Source organism: Marmota monax, unplaced genomic scaffold (assembly GCF_021218885.2).
Source record: "Marmota monax isolate L192 unplaced genomic scaffold, Marmota_monax_Labrador192_F-V1.1 WCK01_AAM20220418_F8-fsc00256, whole genome shotgun sequence".
Classification (NCBI taxonomy): domain Eukaryota; kingdom Metazoa; phylum Chordata; class Mammalia; order Rodentia; family Sciuridae; genus Marmota; species Marmota monax.
Window position 1 is genome coordinate 927,399 of NW_026692286.1, and position 17,633 is coordinate 945,031.

The 17,633-nt window shown below is 39.5% G+C and overlaps 1 protein-coding gene across 1 annotated transcript; it reads left to right on the top strand.

Moving 5' to 3' along the window:
- Nucleotides 1-2,136: 2,136 nt before the first annotated feature.
- LOC124090107 (ferritin heavy chain-like) lies at nucleotides 2,137-2,660 on the top strand. The gene has a single exon (XM_046440499.2). The coding sequence runs from the start codon at nucleotides 2,137-2,139 to the stop codon at nucleotides 2,647-2,649; it is 513 nt and encodes a 170-aa protein (XP_046296455.1). The 3' UTR covers nucleotides 2,650-2,660.
- Nucleotides 2,661-17,633: the final 14,973 nt, after the last annotated feature.

Below are 17,633 nucleotides of genomic sequence, written 5' to 3' on the forward strand. Positions count from 1 at the left end.
TATCAACAGGGAAATGTAGGAAGAGTAAAAGGATTACACCTTGTGGTGGAATTTTAGACATCAGAGGCAGGGGGAAGTGAGGAAAGAGTCATGGAGACATCACAATCTCCAAAATCTCACCTGCTTTGCCTTCCCATGTGATAGAAATGCTGATAATACAGCTGTGTCCCTCTGGCATTACTATTAGGCTCAAATTCAAAGCTCTTACTCTGCCCTAAACAGACCTTATTTACCTCCTTGCCTTTGTCTACCCTCTCTTCACCTCATTCCAGCCACACCACCTTTCTCTCTGCTCTTCTCCAAGTTCCTTGTCTCAGGCCTCTGCAAACATGGCTCTAGCCTGCTTACACATACACACACACACACACACACACACACTCTCACTCCTTCTCTTGCTGATTCTTTTTATTCCTTCTCACCAGTATCATTCCTGACCCACCATTCTGTGTGAAGTTCACCTCAGAGATATGTGTCCTTCCTGAATCCCAGGGTACTTGGTTTTTTAAAAAGACTTTATATTTTTTAGAGAAGTTTTAGGTTCATAGCACAATGAAGAAGAAAGCATAGATGCATATGCATAGTCTCGTACCCATTTTCAATATCCCCCACCAGAATGATACATGTTTTATTATTTGATGGATCTATACTGACATGTCATAATAGCCCAAAGTCTATAATTTACATTAGGATTCATTCTTGGTGTTGTACATTCTATGGTCTTAGACAAGTTTATAATAGCACATATCCACCATTTTAGTATCATACAAAGTAGTTTCACTTCCCTGAAAGTCCTTGGTGCTCTGGTGCTTGGTCCTATTCATCTCTCCCACTATCCAACCCCTAAAAATCATTTATCTTTTAAACTGTTTCCACAGTTTTGCCTTTTCCAGAATGTCATATAGTTGGAATTATACATTGTGTAGCCTTTTCAGATTAACTTCTCTCAATAATATGCATTTAAATTTTCTCCATGTCTTTTTATTATTTCATCACTTCCTTTAAGCACTGAAGAATGCTTCCTTTGTCTGCATGTACAAAAGTTTATTTTTCCATTCACCTATAGGAGGACATCTTGGTTACTTCTTAGTATAGGCAATTATGGATAAAGATGTTATAAGCATCCATGGTTAGGTTTTTGTGTAGACATAAATTTTCAATTCCTGTAGGGTAAATACCAAGGAGTACAATTGCCAGAGCTTATGCTAAGAGTATGTTTAGTTTTGTAAGAAAGAGCCAAATTGTCTTTCAACATGTCTAAACCATTTGCATTCTCACCAGTAGAGAATGAGGAGAGTTGCTGTTGCTTCACATCCTCATCAGCATTTGGTATTGTCAGTGTTCCAGAATTTGGCCATTCTCATAGATGTAAAATAGCACCTTATTATTTTAATTTATATTTCCTTGATGACATAAGATTTTAAGCATATTTTTATATGAGTATTGGTTATCTGTATACTATTTTGGTGAGGTGTCTATTATGGCATTTCACCCCATTTTTAAATCAGGTTGTTTATTTTCTTACTGTTGAGTTTTAAGAGGTTTTTTTGTGTATATTTTGTATATTTTGAATAACAGTTCTTTGTCAGATTAGTCTTTTAAAAATATATTCTCCCTGGTCTGTGTCTTGTCTTCTCATTCTCTTGACACACTGTATTTTGCAGAGCAGAAATCTTTGATTTAATGAAGTGTACAGTTTATTAATTCTTTCTTGCATGGATCATGCCTTTAGTGTCATATCTAATAAGTCATCATCAAATCCAAGCTCATCTAGGTTTTCACCTGTGCTATCTTCTAGGACATTTTACACGTAGGTTTATGACCCATTTTGAATCTATTTTTATGAAGCATGTAAAGTCTGTGTCTAGATGCATTTTTTGCACATAGATATCCAGTTGTACCAGATCATTTGTTGAAAAGACTACATATGTTTCCACTTGCTGTTTTGAAAGTTACCTGAGAGACGTTCTTCGCGAGAGTCCTCGCGGTGGTTTCCGGCTTCAACAGTGCTTGGACGGAACCCAGCGCTCGACCCCCAGCCTGGCTGGCTGCTCAGAGGCAGCAGCCCTTCGCCGCCACTTCACAGCGCCCTCAGACCACCCCAGGCTCCAGCGCCGGGCCTCTCCGCAGCCTCCCGTCATGACGACCACGTCCCCCTCGCAGGTGTGCCAGAACTACCACCAGGACTTGGAGGCCGCCATCAACCGCCAGATCAACCTGGAGCTCTACGCCTCCTACGTCTACCTGTCCATGTCTTACTACTTTGACCGTGATGATGTGGCTTTGAAGAACTTTGCCAGATATTTTCTGCACCAGTCTCAGGAGGAGAGGGAACATGCCGAGAAACTGATGAAGCTGCAGAACCAACGAGGTGGCCGAATCTTCCTTCAGGATATCAAGAAACCAGACCGCGATGACTGGGAGAGTGGGCTCAATGCCATGGAGTGTGCTTTGCATTTGGAGAAAAATGTGAACCAGTCACTTCTGGAACTGCACGAACTGGCCACTGGCAAAAATGATCCCCACTTGTGTGACTTCATTGAGACTCATTACCTGGATGAGCAGGTGAAATCCATCAAAGAATTGGGTGACCACCTAACCACCTTGCAAGATGGGAGCCCCAGAATCGGGCATGGCAGAGTATCTCTTTGACAAGCACACCCTGGGAGAAAGTGATAACAAGAGCTAAACCTTAGGCTGACTTTCCCACGGCCATGGAAGTGACTTCCCTGGTCACCAAGGCAGTGCATGCATGTTGGGGTTACCTTTACCTTTTCTATAAGTTGTACCAAAACATCCACTTATGTCCTTTAATTTGTACCATTCCTTCAAATAAAGACATTTGGTAACCCCCCCCCAAAAAAAATTACTTTAATGAGACTTGACTGATGTCTGCTTCCCCACTGGAATATAAACCACATTCAGGTAATTTCTGGGTTTTCACTGCCTAGCTCAGGGGTTGACACATAATATATGTTTTATCCCAACCTGTGGTATCAAGGCAATGAACAAATGGTATTTATTCAACCCTATACCTTTCATTATGCCTGTCACTTTGTAGTGGAACATCATTATCATCATTACTGTTCCTATTAATAATGGGCTGAATTCTTCAGTTGCACCATTTTTTTTTATTGTATGATATCTAGGATTTACTTCAAAATAGTCTGGCAGTATAGAGTGATTAGTGATATATATGAAACAAAATTGGACATACATTAATATTTATTGTTGAGTAATGGGTACATCTGGTTTATTAGTCTCTGCTTTTCTATGCATTTGGAAATTTTCAAAATACAAAATTATAACAATCATAAAAATTCTTCCTTTTTCTCTAATAATTGCCTTAAAGTCTAATATTTCAGTATTAGAATTACAATACTGGCTTTCACTTGGTATACAGTCTATTTTTCCAACTTTTTTTAATGGTACTGAGGATTAAACCCAGGGGTACTCTACCACTGAACTACATCCCCAACCCTTTAAAAAAAATGCAGTTGTAGATGGTCAGAATGCCTTTATTTTATATGTTTATTATTATTTTTTTATGTGGTGTTAAGGATCAAACCCAGTGCTTCACACGTGCTGGGCAGGTGCTCTGCCACTGAGCTATAGCCCCAGCTTGGTCCCAAACCCCTTTTATGTTTTATTTCATGACAGGGTCTCACTAGTTTGCCAAAGCTGAGCTCAAACTTGAGTCTCCTGCTTCAGCTTCCCAAGTTGCTGGATTGCACTTGAAATTTCTTACACCTTTAAACTGCTTGAATTTGGGGGATTAAAATTTTGGGAGTAAAATGATGCTAGGACTGTCTCTTCTCTTTGGAAAAACATATTTAAAAAAAAATGAAACAGAAAAGGTGATTTTGCCCAAGCACTGAAACTAGCTTCTTAACCTTTGGGTCCAGCTCTGATTTCTGATATTGAAACCAGAAATTCTGAGTCGGTTAAGTCTAATAATCCAGTTTGTGGATCATTCAGCTCCTTAGCTTTCCTTTTTTGTCTCAATACCTGTCTTCAGTGATATTTGTTATCACTGAAGCTTCCATGACAAGGAAGGTCACGGAACCTCTCATTCCTCCAAAGTGCTCAACCCACACACAGCACAACATGCAGGAAGGAAGGAGCACTGTAGAAAATGACTCTTGCACCCCTCCTGGGTTTTCCTACTCTAGGCCCTGGAATATGTAGGTCCTCATTTAGACAGGTTTATAAGTGGCTTGGGAATAGAGGTAAACAATCCTTGGGTATAGTCCCTGCTTTGCCACTGACTGGTCGTGTGATCTTGTTAAGATGCTTCAGCCTCAGCTGACCTCTATGAGCAATAGATGTTTACTTTAAAAAAACTTAAGTGGAAGGAAGCTGGCGGGCCAGAGGAAGGCAACATTCTGTGTCACTCTGTGATCCAGATCTCACCTAGTCAGAATACTGCATCTCTGAGAGTGTGAGAGGACCCTTATGCAGCTGATTTCCGCAGAAATCACCAGCACTGTAACCCCTCGCAGGGCTCCGAGTCTCAGCATCGAATAGGACTCCAGACTCCTGGCTCCCAAAACCCAAAGCTTGCAGTTCTAGCCCACTCATGACTCATAAGTGCCTTAGCAAAATCACCTATCAGCACCTCTGCAGAACTCCAGACTGCGCTCCACTCCCATGCAGGTCACTCGGCTACTACCTACCCACAATACATTGCCATCATCTGGCTCCCCCCACCTTACCAGACACCCTGGCGCTGGAAGCAGACCACCTCTATCTTGGATAATCTTTCTCACCATATTTGGTAGGGGCAGCTCCCAGGTCAGATCCCATCTGGCCAGGTACCAGGTATCCAACTCCCCCCATCCCCCAGTGGTGATAACTCAACACAGTAACCACCCGACACAAAAACAGCTCTCAGTTGGGTGGGTGTGCAGTGTGACCAGGGCACTGCCCACCTGGTGTGAGCCTTGGTGGGAAAGGTTCCACAGTTGGGAACTGCTAAGGGAGAGGGAGATGGGGCTAAACTTTGGAGCCTAACAGAGAGACCAGGAACTGGGAAATCTCCAAGCAAGAGAGGGAGATAGTACCAGACACTCAAATCATAGGAGCAGTCCCAAAAAGAGACCCATGAAGTGCAATCTTCCTGCAGGGACTGGCAGGTGGCACTTCCCGCTTCCAGGTGCCCTACACCAGGACCAGCCTTCCCACAATGGTAACCTCCACCATCCTGAGGGCAGAGGCACCAGCTTACAACAGACAACCCCACTTATTGGATGAGAAGAGAAGCAGAAAAGAGATGGATCTCTAAAACTAGCAACAACCCTGGTTTCTTCCTTCGAGTATTTTTTTTTCAGTTTTTTTTTCTCTTCTACCCCTCTATCCTCCAGCCCTCATATCCCCAAATATGTGAAACCAAGAACTTTGCATGAAACAGGATTTTGAGGATTGAGTCATCTGAATAATATAATATAAAGGTGTTGATATGCCCTTTTCTCTCTTTTTTCTTCTTTCACTTTTCTTTCCCCCTCCAAATTTTGCTATTTTAACATATGTATTTTTCTAAATACATATGTGTGTTTGTTTTATGTACTCTACTGTCATCTCACGTACTTGTTTACCCTAAATTACTTCCTGTCTATTCTCTTGCTACTAACCCTCTTCATTAGATTTCTCTTTCACACTTCCTAAGATACATTAACTCTATATCCTCACATCCTACCTCCTCAGCATATCGTCCTACGCCCACCCCCAGTTTATTGTCCACCATCAGAAACTGAAAACATTCTTGCAAAACTACTGATTATATTTTAGACAATAATTGAATCCAACACTTCTGTTCATTGATAGTAAACTGTAAACATCTTAACAATAAAAAATTGTTCATAGGTGGTATATTGTTGATATTGGGATCTGGTAACATTCTCCTTCCCCACAAAGAAGAGGTCTTGGAACTCTACAAGAGCACTACCAACCTATAGGGTAAAAACCTATAGGGTAAAAACAATAACACCCCAGACCACAGAGCTGGAAAAGAAGACACATGAGCAACATGAAAAGACAAGGGAAGAAAATGCCCCAAACAAATCAAGACGCCATATCATTAGAATCATTGGCAGCTACAACAGAAAAAAATTACAGAGAAAGAGTTTTAGATGTACATGGTTAAAATATTCTTTGAACTTAGGGAAGATATAAGAGAGCACATACAGGCAGTGAAAGATCACTTTGACAAGGAGCTACATAAACAAATACAGGAAGCAAAAGATCAACTCAACAGGGAGACAGAGGTTCTAAAAAGAAAAACAAATCCTTGAAATGAAAGAAACAATAAACCAAATTAAAAGTTCAAAAGAAAGCATCACCAACAGAGTAGGCCACTTGGAAGATAGGACATCAGACAGTGAAGATAAAATATATAATCTTGAAAAGAACATAGACTACACAGTGGTAATGGTAAGAAACTACAAGGAGAACATTCAAGAAATATGGGATAGCATAAAAAAGACCAAATTTAAGAGTTATTGGGATAGAGGAAGGCATAGAGGTCCAAACCAAAGGAACAACCTATTCAATGATAATATCAGAAAACTTTCCAAACATGAATAATTAATTGAAAGAAAAGTTCCTGGGTTCAACAGAAGTGCCGGCCTGCACTATCAAGAGAAGTGCACTTGATGAGAACCAATGAAAAGGAGCCTGAGCTATAGTTGGTGAAAGCAAATCAAACAAAAAATATCTGAACCATAAAAATGTTTATCTTAATTGAAAGCATGGTGTCCTTGCTCCCAAAGAAATATTTAAAGAAAAGTATTGAGATGCATGATGATGATGATTTTACAGCACTATGATTAAGATTTGCTTTCCTCTCCTTAAAATATGAGATTAAAGTACTCTGTGAGATTAAATTTCTCTTCTTGGGTCCTGGTACGTAAGAGGTTAATAACTGGCAGCTGTTGTTTTTGTTAACATCATAATGGTTACATAGTACCTGAAGAGGTCATCTTTTTTTACTTTGTTTGCCATGCTGGGGAACAAACCCAGAAGTTTTTTTTAAAATTTTTGTTATTTGTTCTTTTTAGATATTTATGATAGTAGAGTGTATTTTGACATTTTATACATACACCTAGGGTCTTGATCATGGTAAACAAGCCCTCTACCACTGAGCTATATCTCTAGCCCATGAAGGGATTCTTTAGCAAAAATATCAAAATGATCTTTTGGAAATGTTTGAACTCACACTCTATATTGAAGTTAATAGACAAATCACAAGGTATAATGTATACAAAGAAGTGTCACAAATCTAACAGTGGTCTCTGGTTCCTCTCGTTAAGCAGCATCCCTAGCCAGGAGTGTTTGGGTGAATAGTCCCATTTCTCATCCTGGCAAATTAGCACAGGGTGGGCTCACACTGCCCTGATACCAAGCAGGCTGTTAATATCTTGGTTTAGAGCCCCTGAAGCTGAGTTTTTTACATCACTCAAAATTCTGGCCAGGGAACATTCTGGGGAAGGTTGGGCTTTATATAGTGGAGGAAAAGAGGCTAGAGAGGAACTACTTTGCCCAGTATGTGCCCCGTGCATGGCCTGTTGAGCTGCCTCTGCTCTGTCAACAGAGCTCTCTCCCAGGACAAGTGGAACATGGGGGTTTCAGAGCTCTTTTGGGAGTGGGAACAGGAGAGGATGTTGTTTTGAGTTTGCCCCAGAAAATAATCCTCCATGTAAGCCACAACAAGATGCTCCCTGTAACTAGAAAGCTCTTCCCAGAAGCAGACCCTGTAATAGCTCAAGGAAGCAAGTTTCTGCTCATCACTGTGTAGTTAGTTTGTGTCCAAAATCTGGGGTAGAGCATCCTATCTGGTCCTATTGCAGCTGTGTGAGTAACACAGAATAATTATAAAGCTTTTCAGATTTTTGTGTGTGTATGGTGCTGGAGATTGAACCCAGGCCCTTGTGCATTCGAGGCAAGCACTAAACCAACTGAGCTATATCCCCAGCCCTAAAGCTTATCAATTTTACAGGTAAAATTTATACTCCATGTATGTATGATATGTCAAAATACATTCTACTGTCATGTATAATTAAAAAGAACAAATAAAGAAAAATTACAGGTAAGGTAACTAAAACAGGAAGTGTCTTTTGTGTAGGGACAGCCAGCTAGTAAGCAGAGAATCTGAGCCTCAAGTCCTCTTTCTCTAAGTCTAAAGTCATTTCTCTTTCCTCTGGGACCTGCATCATGGTCCCATGGTCATTGGCTTATGCTGACCACTACAGATATAGCCCACTTCACAATGCCCCTACCCACTTCACCAGGGCATTGAACTATCCTCCTTCCTCAGATAAACCAGCTGTCTCCTACCTCTGGGCCATTGTGCCCCTGTGCTCCCTTTGCTTAGAAAGTGCTTCCATATCTTTGGATCTCCTTGTAGATGTCACCACCTCCAAAAGGTCTTCCCTGATCACTCTGAAGTAGTATTCACAGATACTCTGTATCATATCACCCAGTTTAATACCCTCATACTCCTTTTCCCAGTCATTTATACTAGCTTATTTTTTTCTCATTAAGGAGAGTCACAGGAGTTTTATTCATTGTTTCCTCCCCACATTTGGCACAGAGCATCCTCCAAATACTGGGACAGCTGGAGCCCCTGATCTGAACCCTGACATTTTACTTAGAGGGTTAGAGGGTCTGAGGGTCCCCTGAGTTGTGGCCTCCCAGGGGGATTAGGAGTCCACAAAGCCCACTTCTACATGTCACTGTAGATATCTAGGGGTCAGAAATTCCATGACCAAATGGCCCCACATCCACTTCTAGGGGCCCATGTGGGTCTCTTATTTTCCCAAAGGCAAATCACATGCCACTGTGAGACTTGAGGCCCAGTGGGTTACCAAGGGACAGAACATGCAAGTAAGAGGTTCCTCAGAATGCTGGACAGACAGGGTAGAGGGGATGAGAGGAAAGAGGGTTTCTGTGTGAGGTCTAGGAGCCAGGGGATAGAGAGCTGTCTACACACCACTGTTAATGCAGAACAGCCTGGAAGTTTACATTTGAACCTGACCTTCCAATATTTTAAACAGTTTGTTTGATATGTAACTGAAAATACAGATATTTGGTATGCGAGCCTCCAATCATTTGGTAGCTCAGAACCTGACAAATGTTAGGTGTAGACATCTGGTCAACCACTAACTACTGGCTAAATAAAGGTATAAATGAATGAAAAATGCACAGAAGAATGAATAAAGTTTAAGCCCACACATCAGACCTCCTATCATGGCAGCTCTGGGGTAGTTTCCACAGATAGTAAAGTAGAATCTCTCACTCAGTCTGGATTTGCACGAACCTAAGTGACAAGATTATTTCATGATGAGTTGAAGCAGGCTGCACCAGGGATTGCTGTAGAGCAGTTAGCCTCTGTCACAAGGTTAAGTTAGATCTGTGGCTAAAATAACCACCATTTTTGAAGGTGGTCAAGAAGGCATTTTGGAGCTTTTCCATGGATTTCTCCCACCACTCTTCAACCATTGACTGCATGAGTGCTTATGGCATTAAGGAATGCCATGGTGAATAGCTGGCTTCATCCTATTTTTCTAGAAACTATGAAGCTTATGGATAGGCCCCAGCAAGATAATACAACAAAAGAAGGAAAAAAAGAGTTAATTCCATAAAATGCAGTAACTGCTAAGTCAACTCCTTTTAAAACATTCTAGAGATTTTAAGGTCAAGAATTAATGGTCCACTTACTTCAAAAGAATCAATTTATTTCTTCAGCATTCATTTTCAGAATCAATCATTTTGCATCACCTAGAGAACTTAAGAAATTGAACTTTGAGAGCACATTACCGTAAAACACTCATCAGTCTATGTATGACTTCCAGCTACCACAAGTCTTTTTCACATAAATTCCAAAGATAGTTGATTTTTTGTTGCTTTGCTTGAAATGTAATAGCTGATAATAATGTAGTCCTCTATAGGCATTATAAATAATGGGTAGCAAAGCAAAGGGCTTACAGGGATTAAATCAAACTAGCAACTATCTAGAGAGAACCCACACGGGTCAGGCAGATGCTAGGTGCTTCCAGGGTATTCCAGTGTAATTCAGCAATGCCAGCAGCAATTCAGAAAAATGCATAGAATTATTTACTTTTCCTTCTGCTACTGAGTTATTCCTGCAATATGGGTTTGTTTGGTGTCCTGAATTAAATATTTATTCTGAAAAGTTAGAGGGCAATAATTAAGCACTACTGTCTCTTTGGTCATATTTATTACATTTCAGTTTTGTAATATCACCCAAGTGATTTAACCTAAAGGCTGACACTATTACCCAAAGCTGCAATTCATAGTCTGGGTGACCTTGGATAAGTCACTTCACCTTCCCAAGTTTCAGTTTGAACAGATGATCCATAAGGCATTTTCCAGTGCTAACAGTCTGGAAAATCCCATGTTAATTGACACCACCAGGGACTCAGGCAGACCAGCTGTTTGACCTCAGAAGACAAACCTTCCCATTAAGTGTCCAGCTTATTGTCAGCTGTACAATCAGTAACTAATGTCAGGAGTTGATTAGTTAGGGAGCCTCAGGTAGACAGAGTCATGGTAATCCAAGCCCTTGAGCATCCTACTTACCTAAGAAGTAGCTCTGAATTAAGTAGACATTTAAATTACACATCCCAAATTAGATTTCAGGTTGAGCATCATTACTGGAGTAGAGGAGAGACAGCTACAGTCCAAGGGTACCTGCTCTCCTCAACCTTTAGTACTAATTGGATAAAGGTTAAATTGATCTAAAGATCAATGTATTTCACATTGCATTTGCCTGAATGTAACAGCAATCTTAGCAGGGACCAGTAGTATTTGCAGGGAACTAGGGGAGGGATCTTGCACCCCAAAACCTTCACTGACTACAAACTCAACCTGAAGCAATTCTTTTCTTATGATCACTAAGGTCCTGCCCACCTCTAATATTTTATAATGCATCACTTGTACCTAACAAGAATAAGGTCAAAATTAACACCCAGGGCAGCTTAGACTGCATAATGGAATCTCCTCAGAATCTTTAAAAATGACTAATGTTGTATCCTACCAAGAGATTCTAATTTAATTTATCAAAGGGTCACCTGAGATTTAATTTCAAATTCTCTCCAGGGTACAAATGAACATTCAGGTTGCTTCTAAGGGAAGGGTATATGATGTGCTAGCACACAAACTACCCAAAAGTCATCTATAGCCTGATTTTTTCTTATTTTCTCCTAAAAGGCCAGGAAACTAGAAATACTTACCTCCCTTGTAGCTAAGATTTCCACTACTTCTGACCAGTAAGATATATGTGGAATTCATTGGACAGTGATTTCCCTAGAAAGATTTTTATAGGAGACCAGCTTGGCCAGCATGTCCTTCAGTTTCTTGCCCTTTGCTTTATTTACACCTGAATTATAGATGTCATTCCTGAACCTGCAGCAGCCATATTACAATCATGTGAACAAGTATCAAACACTAAAAATGGTAGAAAAGGAAAAGAGAGAAAGGCCTGAATCCTTGGAGAACCATGACCTGTGGTATCTGTCCTGTTGCCTACCTTGAACTATGAGGTAAATAATCTCCTTCAGCCACCTTTCCTGTTGCATGCTGCCCAACACCATCCTTAAATGAAACAGAAATGTAATAAATATGACCTCACCTTCTTAAGATCACATCAGCCTCATGACATGGACCCAGAGTGAGGGACAACTTCCCTAGGTAAAAAATAGCCATCACACCTAAAATATATTTGTACTTAAACTAAGAGGGAGTTTTTTGTTTTTGTTTTTGTTTTTGTTTTGATTGTTGCAAGGGGTTCCCTAAAGGGCCCATACATTGACAGAAACATCTGGCGCCAAATTACTTGGTTAAGCTTATGGTTCTTGAGGAACTGTAATACTCAACTTCAGTCCTGATGCCAGTCTTATTTCTGCTACTTTACTGGGTAAAAGTCATAATGCACTCAAGGGTGCAAGAGTAGGGAACTGACAGCAGATTTGTGCAGAAAATGGGTTTGATTAGTCTCAGAGTATATCTAAACAAGATGATATCTCAAAAGCATGATCCTACCAGGCATTTAAATATAGCGCAGAGAATCTGTGTTACTGGGATGGAGGCGGAATGGGAATGAGGGTAGTTAGCCTCTCTTGTTACCTTGACTTCCCTCCTTCTCCCCTAAGTCTCCTTTCTATACTCACATTCCCATGCTCACAGAGAAGAAACAAGTGTTGGCCATTCTTATGTCCCCTGCACTTAGCAGGGTATCTGGCAGATAGTAGGTGCTCACTTGTTGAAATGAACATTAATCCTCACACTCTGTTCACACTTGTCTACATGTACCTACCACCACTTTTTTCTCCCTGTACAGTGATAAATCTAATCTGTTGCAGTTACTAAATTGTGTTTTAGTCTTAAAGTCACCCACCCACATCAGGATGTTAGTGTTAAGAAAGAAAAGACAGGAAAACAGTAGGAGAGACATGTGGGTCAGAGGAGATGGTTTTTGTTTCTGAGGAAATGTCAGTCTGATGGCAGTAGCCTGGTTACAAGTGGAGGGTTGGTCTTTGGGAAGAGGAGGGACAATTCCTCTACTCAAACAGGACAGAAGACAGGCTCTATGAGTTCACTTTCTATTTTCCTAATACTATGGAAAAAATGAGATCCTTAACTGAGAATAACAGTAGAGGTAAATTTATAGAAAATGGAGAAAAAGAAGCAGGTATTGACCTACCATGTGCCTTCCTCTTTTCCTTTTCTTCTTTAGGGACCTCTACCATGGCCTGCTAGCAGGCTTATGACAACTAGTATAGTGACTGAACTTGGCTTTCTTGGCCTGAGATCCAAACAATCTTTCAAAATGTCTTACTTGTATGAGACCAACTCGTGCAAAGAACGGGCATGAAATGTTTTTCTCACACTAGATCAAACTAAATTCCTATAATTGCTCCCTGACACCTCAGCATCAGCCATTCTACCCTTTTCCTGGTGACGGCAATAGGATAGGCAGAGTCAATTTTAGACTATAAATCAGGTAAAATTTGAGAAATTCAGTGAAATAAAAATGAAACAAGTTATCCAGATCCTAAAATATTGTGCTTGAGAAGCGAAGATTTTGTAAATATTTCTGAGGTCTCTGGACATCCTTTTGGTACTTCAAAGCTTCCAGGGATTCTACAAGACTTACAATAGGAATGATATCTTAACATCCTAAGATTATTGTAACCTTATCTTACTTAACCTTAATCCATTCTACATAATAACATTGAGATGTCCTAAAAGATGGGTATGGGAGTATAGGTGGTTGGGAAGAAACTATAGAAAGATGGGAAGTAAAACTTTTCCTTAGTTTGAGCACCATAAAATTCTTCAGGAACACCTCCTGTCATGTAGCCAGAATCCCACACAAGGCAAGAAAACAGAGCCATCTCCAAAGAGGGAATATATAGGAATTGTGCACCATCTTCCTGGAACCAAGAATGGGGAGGAGCCCAACCACCCATCTGGTCCTAGAGAACCATAGGTTGTATCTTCAATGGAGAAAGCAGCAATGAGGCCAGTGACGTTGTGTAAAAGATGAAGAAAAATATTGAGCAATATTATTAAGCAATATTATTTACTAGTCCCTGTTAATTCCCCCACTCCAATTCCCATCATCTTTTTCCATTAGTTTAGGCTTCTTCCAATGGAGTCTTCATTGTCTAACTCCTCATAGTCAGAATTTCTTATCATCTTTCTTTTTCTCAAAGTGATTTCAGGAGGGAAAATCCATATAACATCTTAACTTTCAATGAAAGTTTCAAATATTAGACCATACATTGTCTTCTGTCAAAGTAACCAACACTTATATCATTAAAAATTTGGTGTTTCCCTGGAAGCAATCTAAGAGGAGTGTCTTTGCAAAGCAGTGACTTTAACATTATGGAATTTTGCCCACATGAAAAGGCTGCTATTTGTTGAGGAATTGAGATTAATGACTAATCATGTTCTTATAATGAGAAAGGGGATAGATGATTTTGCAAACCATATTCAACTTTTTTCTATTAAAAATATATAATCATGTTAGAGCATGGTGGATGGTCTCAAAGCAATAGCTGTCCAGAGTATGGTACTCAGTGTGTATTGAGAAAAAGCTCACTTTTTTAAAAAGGCAAAATAAAAAGGATATTGGAGTTTAGAGACGGTTGAGAAATTTTGCCTAGATTGACCCAACATTGTAAGAAATATCCTAGTTCATTTTGGTAGATATTGTACAGTGCTTCTCCCATTAGGGTGGTGGGAGACAATTCTAAGGAATTTAATTAAATACATAAAAAGAAAAGTGAAGTAAGAGAAGTCAAAAGTAGAGAGAAAATAGCAAAAGATGTTGAGACTATAAACATATATGCTCTTGGGTTACAATTACTTCCATCATTGGGCTTCTGACCACACCATCCTAGTAGAATTTCTATCATCAAAGGCCAACATTCATCTTTGTTGGCCTTTGGCTCCCCAGTGATTTCCAATGACTTTTGGGTTTAGTCCTAAGAGACTTGTTCAGTGGTCTTCAATCAATATCACAATGAAAGACAAGCTAAGAATCCCGTTTGTTCTTACTCTGGAGTTACATCCACCAGCTTTCCATTAATGCCATTGACTTTAAATTCCTGGATAATAAGCATAAGATGTAAGTGCCTGTTATTGAGCATATTGAAGAACTCTTTCTTATCACCAGGATCTGAATTATGTGCTGTCCCATTTGTAATCTCATTAATCTCCGTTTTCCAGTGAGAGCTGTACAATGACAAAGAGCTACTTGTTGGAGGTCTCTAATAGCTGTCCATCAATGGCATCATTGGGCCAGAGGCACACTGGCCTGAGTGGAATGGGAAAGTAGATGGTAGAAGGGAGGGGTTGACTAATCAAAGTACAAGGCTTGTTTAGAATTTATTTATGTGTTGTTAAATGTGTTGCAACTTTTCCTAGTATGATGGTTGATTTATTGATTTTTTTTTAAAAAGCTTTCAATATTGTGGTTTGCTTATCATAGAGGTTTGCATTGTTGAAGTTGACCTCAAATTTGATGTAATTAACTGGTTTTAGTTTGCTCTATTTAATTGGTGTTAAGGTACAGACCAAAAAAAAAAAAATAGTATTGAGGTAATTTTCTAGTTAGTTGAATGTAGATTTTGGCTTTTAGAGCCTTCTGGTTACTCAAACAACAACTTTACAAATATTAGCTCTACTCTGATTATTAGTTTTATGATGATTACTTTGCCATTATGGCTAATTAACAGCTGTGCGGAAACTCATTTTAATCATGTTTTTCCTGCCTAGAAATTAGCAAATGAAAAGGATAATTACTACCAAATTACTTGATTTATGATAGGCTTCTTCCTGTCAAAAACAAAAACTTAAAATGTAACACTTTTATTTCTTCTTTTTAAACAGTGTAAACTTGGGGTCTTTTTAAAAAAATTTTCTATCTGAAAACTAGGAATGAGTTGCCCATTCCTCATCCAGTAATATGTGAAACCTATATAAATTTATATGGACTAAATTTTTAACCATTGTTAAACTGTTATTTGTTATCAGTATGATATTTTGGGGGATCATAAAATCACTGAGATATAAAGACCAGTACTTACTTGCATAGTTGGTCCTTAATGGCATTGTACACTTACTATTTCACTGTAGAAGACTTATGTGAAGACTCAGAGATTCCTCAGTATATTCAATATCAGTAATACAAGGGAAACAACAACCATTCATAACCTTTCAGTCACTGTATGAAGTCAGAAGTGTTTCTTTTTGGATTTTACTGCACATCACACCCTCTCCCAAATTTTGTGTCATAGCAAGTGTCAGAAGACAGTGCCTTGAGCAGTTCTGGTACTTCAGGAGGGAATGTTAACAGTAATGGAGGACTGTTGTAAGGGAATTGGAAGCTTTTCTGAGAGGCCTGTGGATATTAGGAATTCAAACATCCTTACTTCTAAATCTCAGTTCTGCCACCACTGACTCTGTGAAACCCTGCTGTTTTCTATTTCCATTGAAATGAGAGGCTTGGTTTTGGTCAGTGGTTTTAAACTTCTTTGGAGCCATATCCCTTTGGAATTTCTAGAAGCTAGGGCTCTTCTCCCCTGAAATATGTATATGTGCACTTGCACCCCCAATCTACAGATTCAGTGGATTAAGGGGTCTCTATCAGCCATTCCAGTCCTAGCCTTTATTGAAAGTTCTGATGCCTCTTACACATAGCCAACAAATATGTCAAAAATGTTCAACATGTCTAGCTATTAGTGAAATGCAAATCAAAACTAATTTGAGATTTCTTCTCACTCCAGTTAAGAAGGCAACCATCAAGATATAATAAATGCTGGAGAGGATGCAAAGAAAAAGGAATTCTTATATACTGTTAATGGGCTTATAAATTGGAAATCAGTATGGAGACTCCTCAAAAAGACAAGGAATGGAACCAGCATATGATCCACCTATGCCACTCTGCAGTATTCATCCAAAACTCTGCATAATGTAGGGTTACATGAATATCCATGTATATAGTAGCACAATTCACAATATACAAGTTATGGAACCAACCTAGAAACTGTGGTATATATACAGAATGGAGTTGTATTCATTATGGCATTTGCAGGTAAATGGATGGAGTTAGAGAAGATAATGCTAAGTGAAGTTAGTCAATCCCAAAAAAACAAATGCCAATGTTTTCTCTGATATAAGGAGGCTGATTCATAGTGGGGTAGGGAGGGGGAGCATGGGAGGAATAGAGGAACTCTAGATAGGGCAGAGGGGTGGGAGGGAAAGGGAGGGGGCAGGGGATTAGCAAGGATGGTGGAATGTGACAGATATCATTATCCAAAGTACACGTATGAAGACACGAATTGGTGTCAACATACTTTATATACAACCAGAGATATGAAAATTGTGCTATATATGTGTAATAAGAATTGCAATGCATTCCACTGTAATTTTAATGTAAATTTTTTATTTATATATGACAGCAGAATGCATTAAAATTCTTATTACAGATATAGACCACAATTTTTCATATCTCTGGTTGTATACATAGTATATTCACACCAATTTGTGTCTTCATACATGTACTTTGGATAGTAATGATCATCACATTCCACCATCATTAATTACCCTATGGCCCCTTCCTTCCCCTCCAACCCCTCTGCCCTACCTAGAGTTCGTCTATTCCTCCCATGCTCCCGCTCCCTATCCCACTATGAATCAGCTTCCTTATATCAAAGAAAACATTCAGCATTTGGTTTTTTGGGATTGGATAACTTCACTTAGCATTATCTTCTGCAACAACATCCATTTACCTGTAAGCGCCATGATTTTATTCTCTTTTATTGCTGAGTAATATTCCATTGTGTATATATGCCACATTTTTAATCCATTTATCTGTTGAAGAGCATCTAGGTTGGTTCCACAGTTTAGCTATTGTGAACTGAGCTGCTATGATCTGGCTGTGGCCCTATAGTAAGCTGTTTTTAAGTCCTTTGGGTATAGACCGAAGAGAGGGACAGCTGGGTCAAATGGTGGTTCCATTCCCAATTTTCCAAGGAATCTCCATACTGCTTTTTATATTGGCTTCACCAATTTGCAGTCCCACCAACAGTGTATGAGTGTGCCTTTTCCTC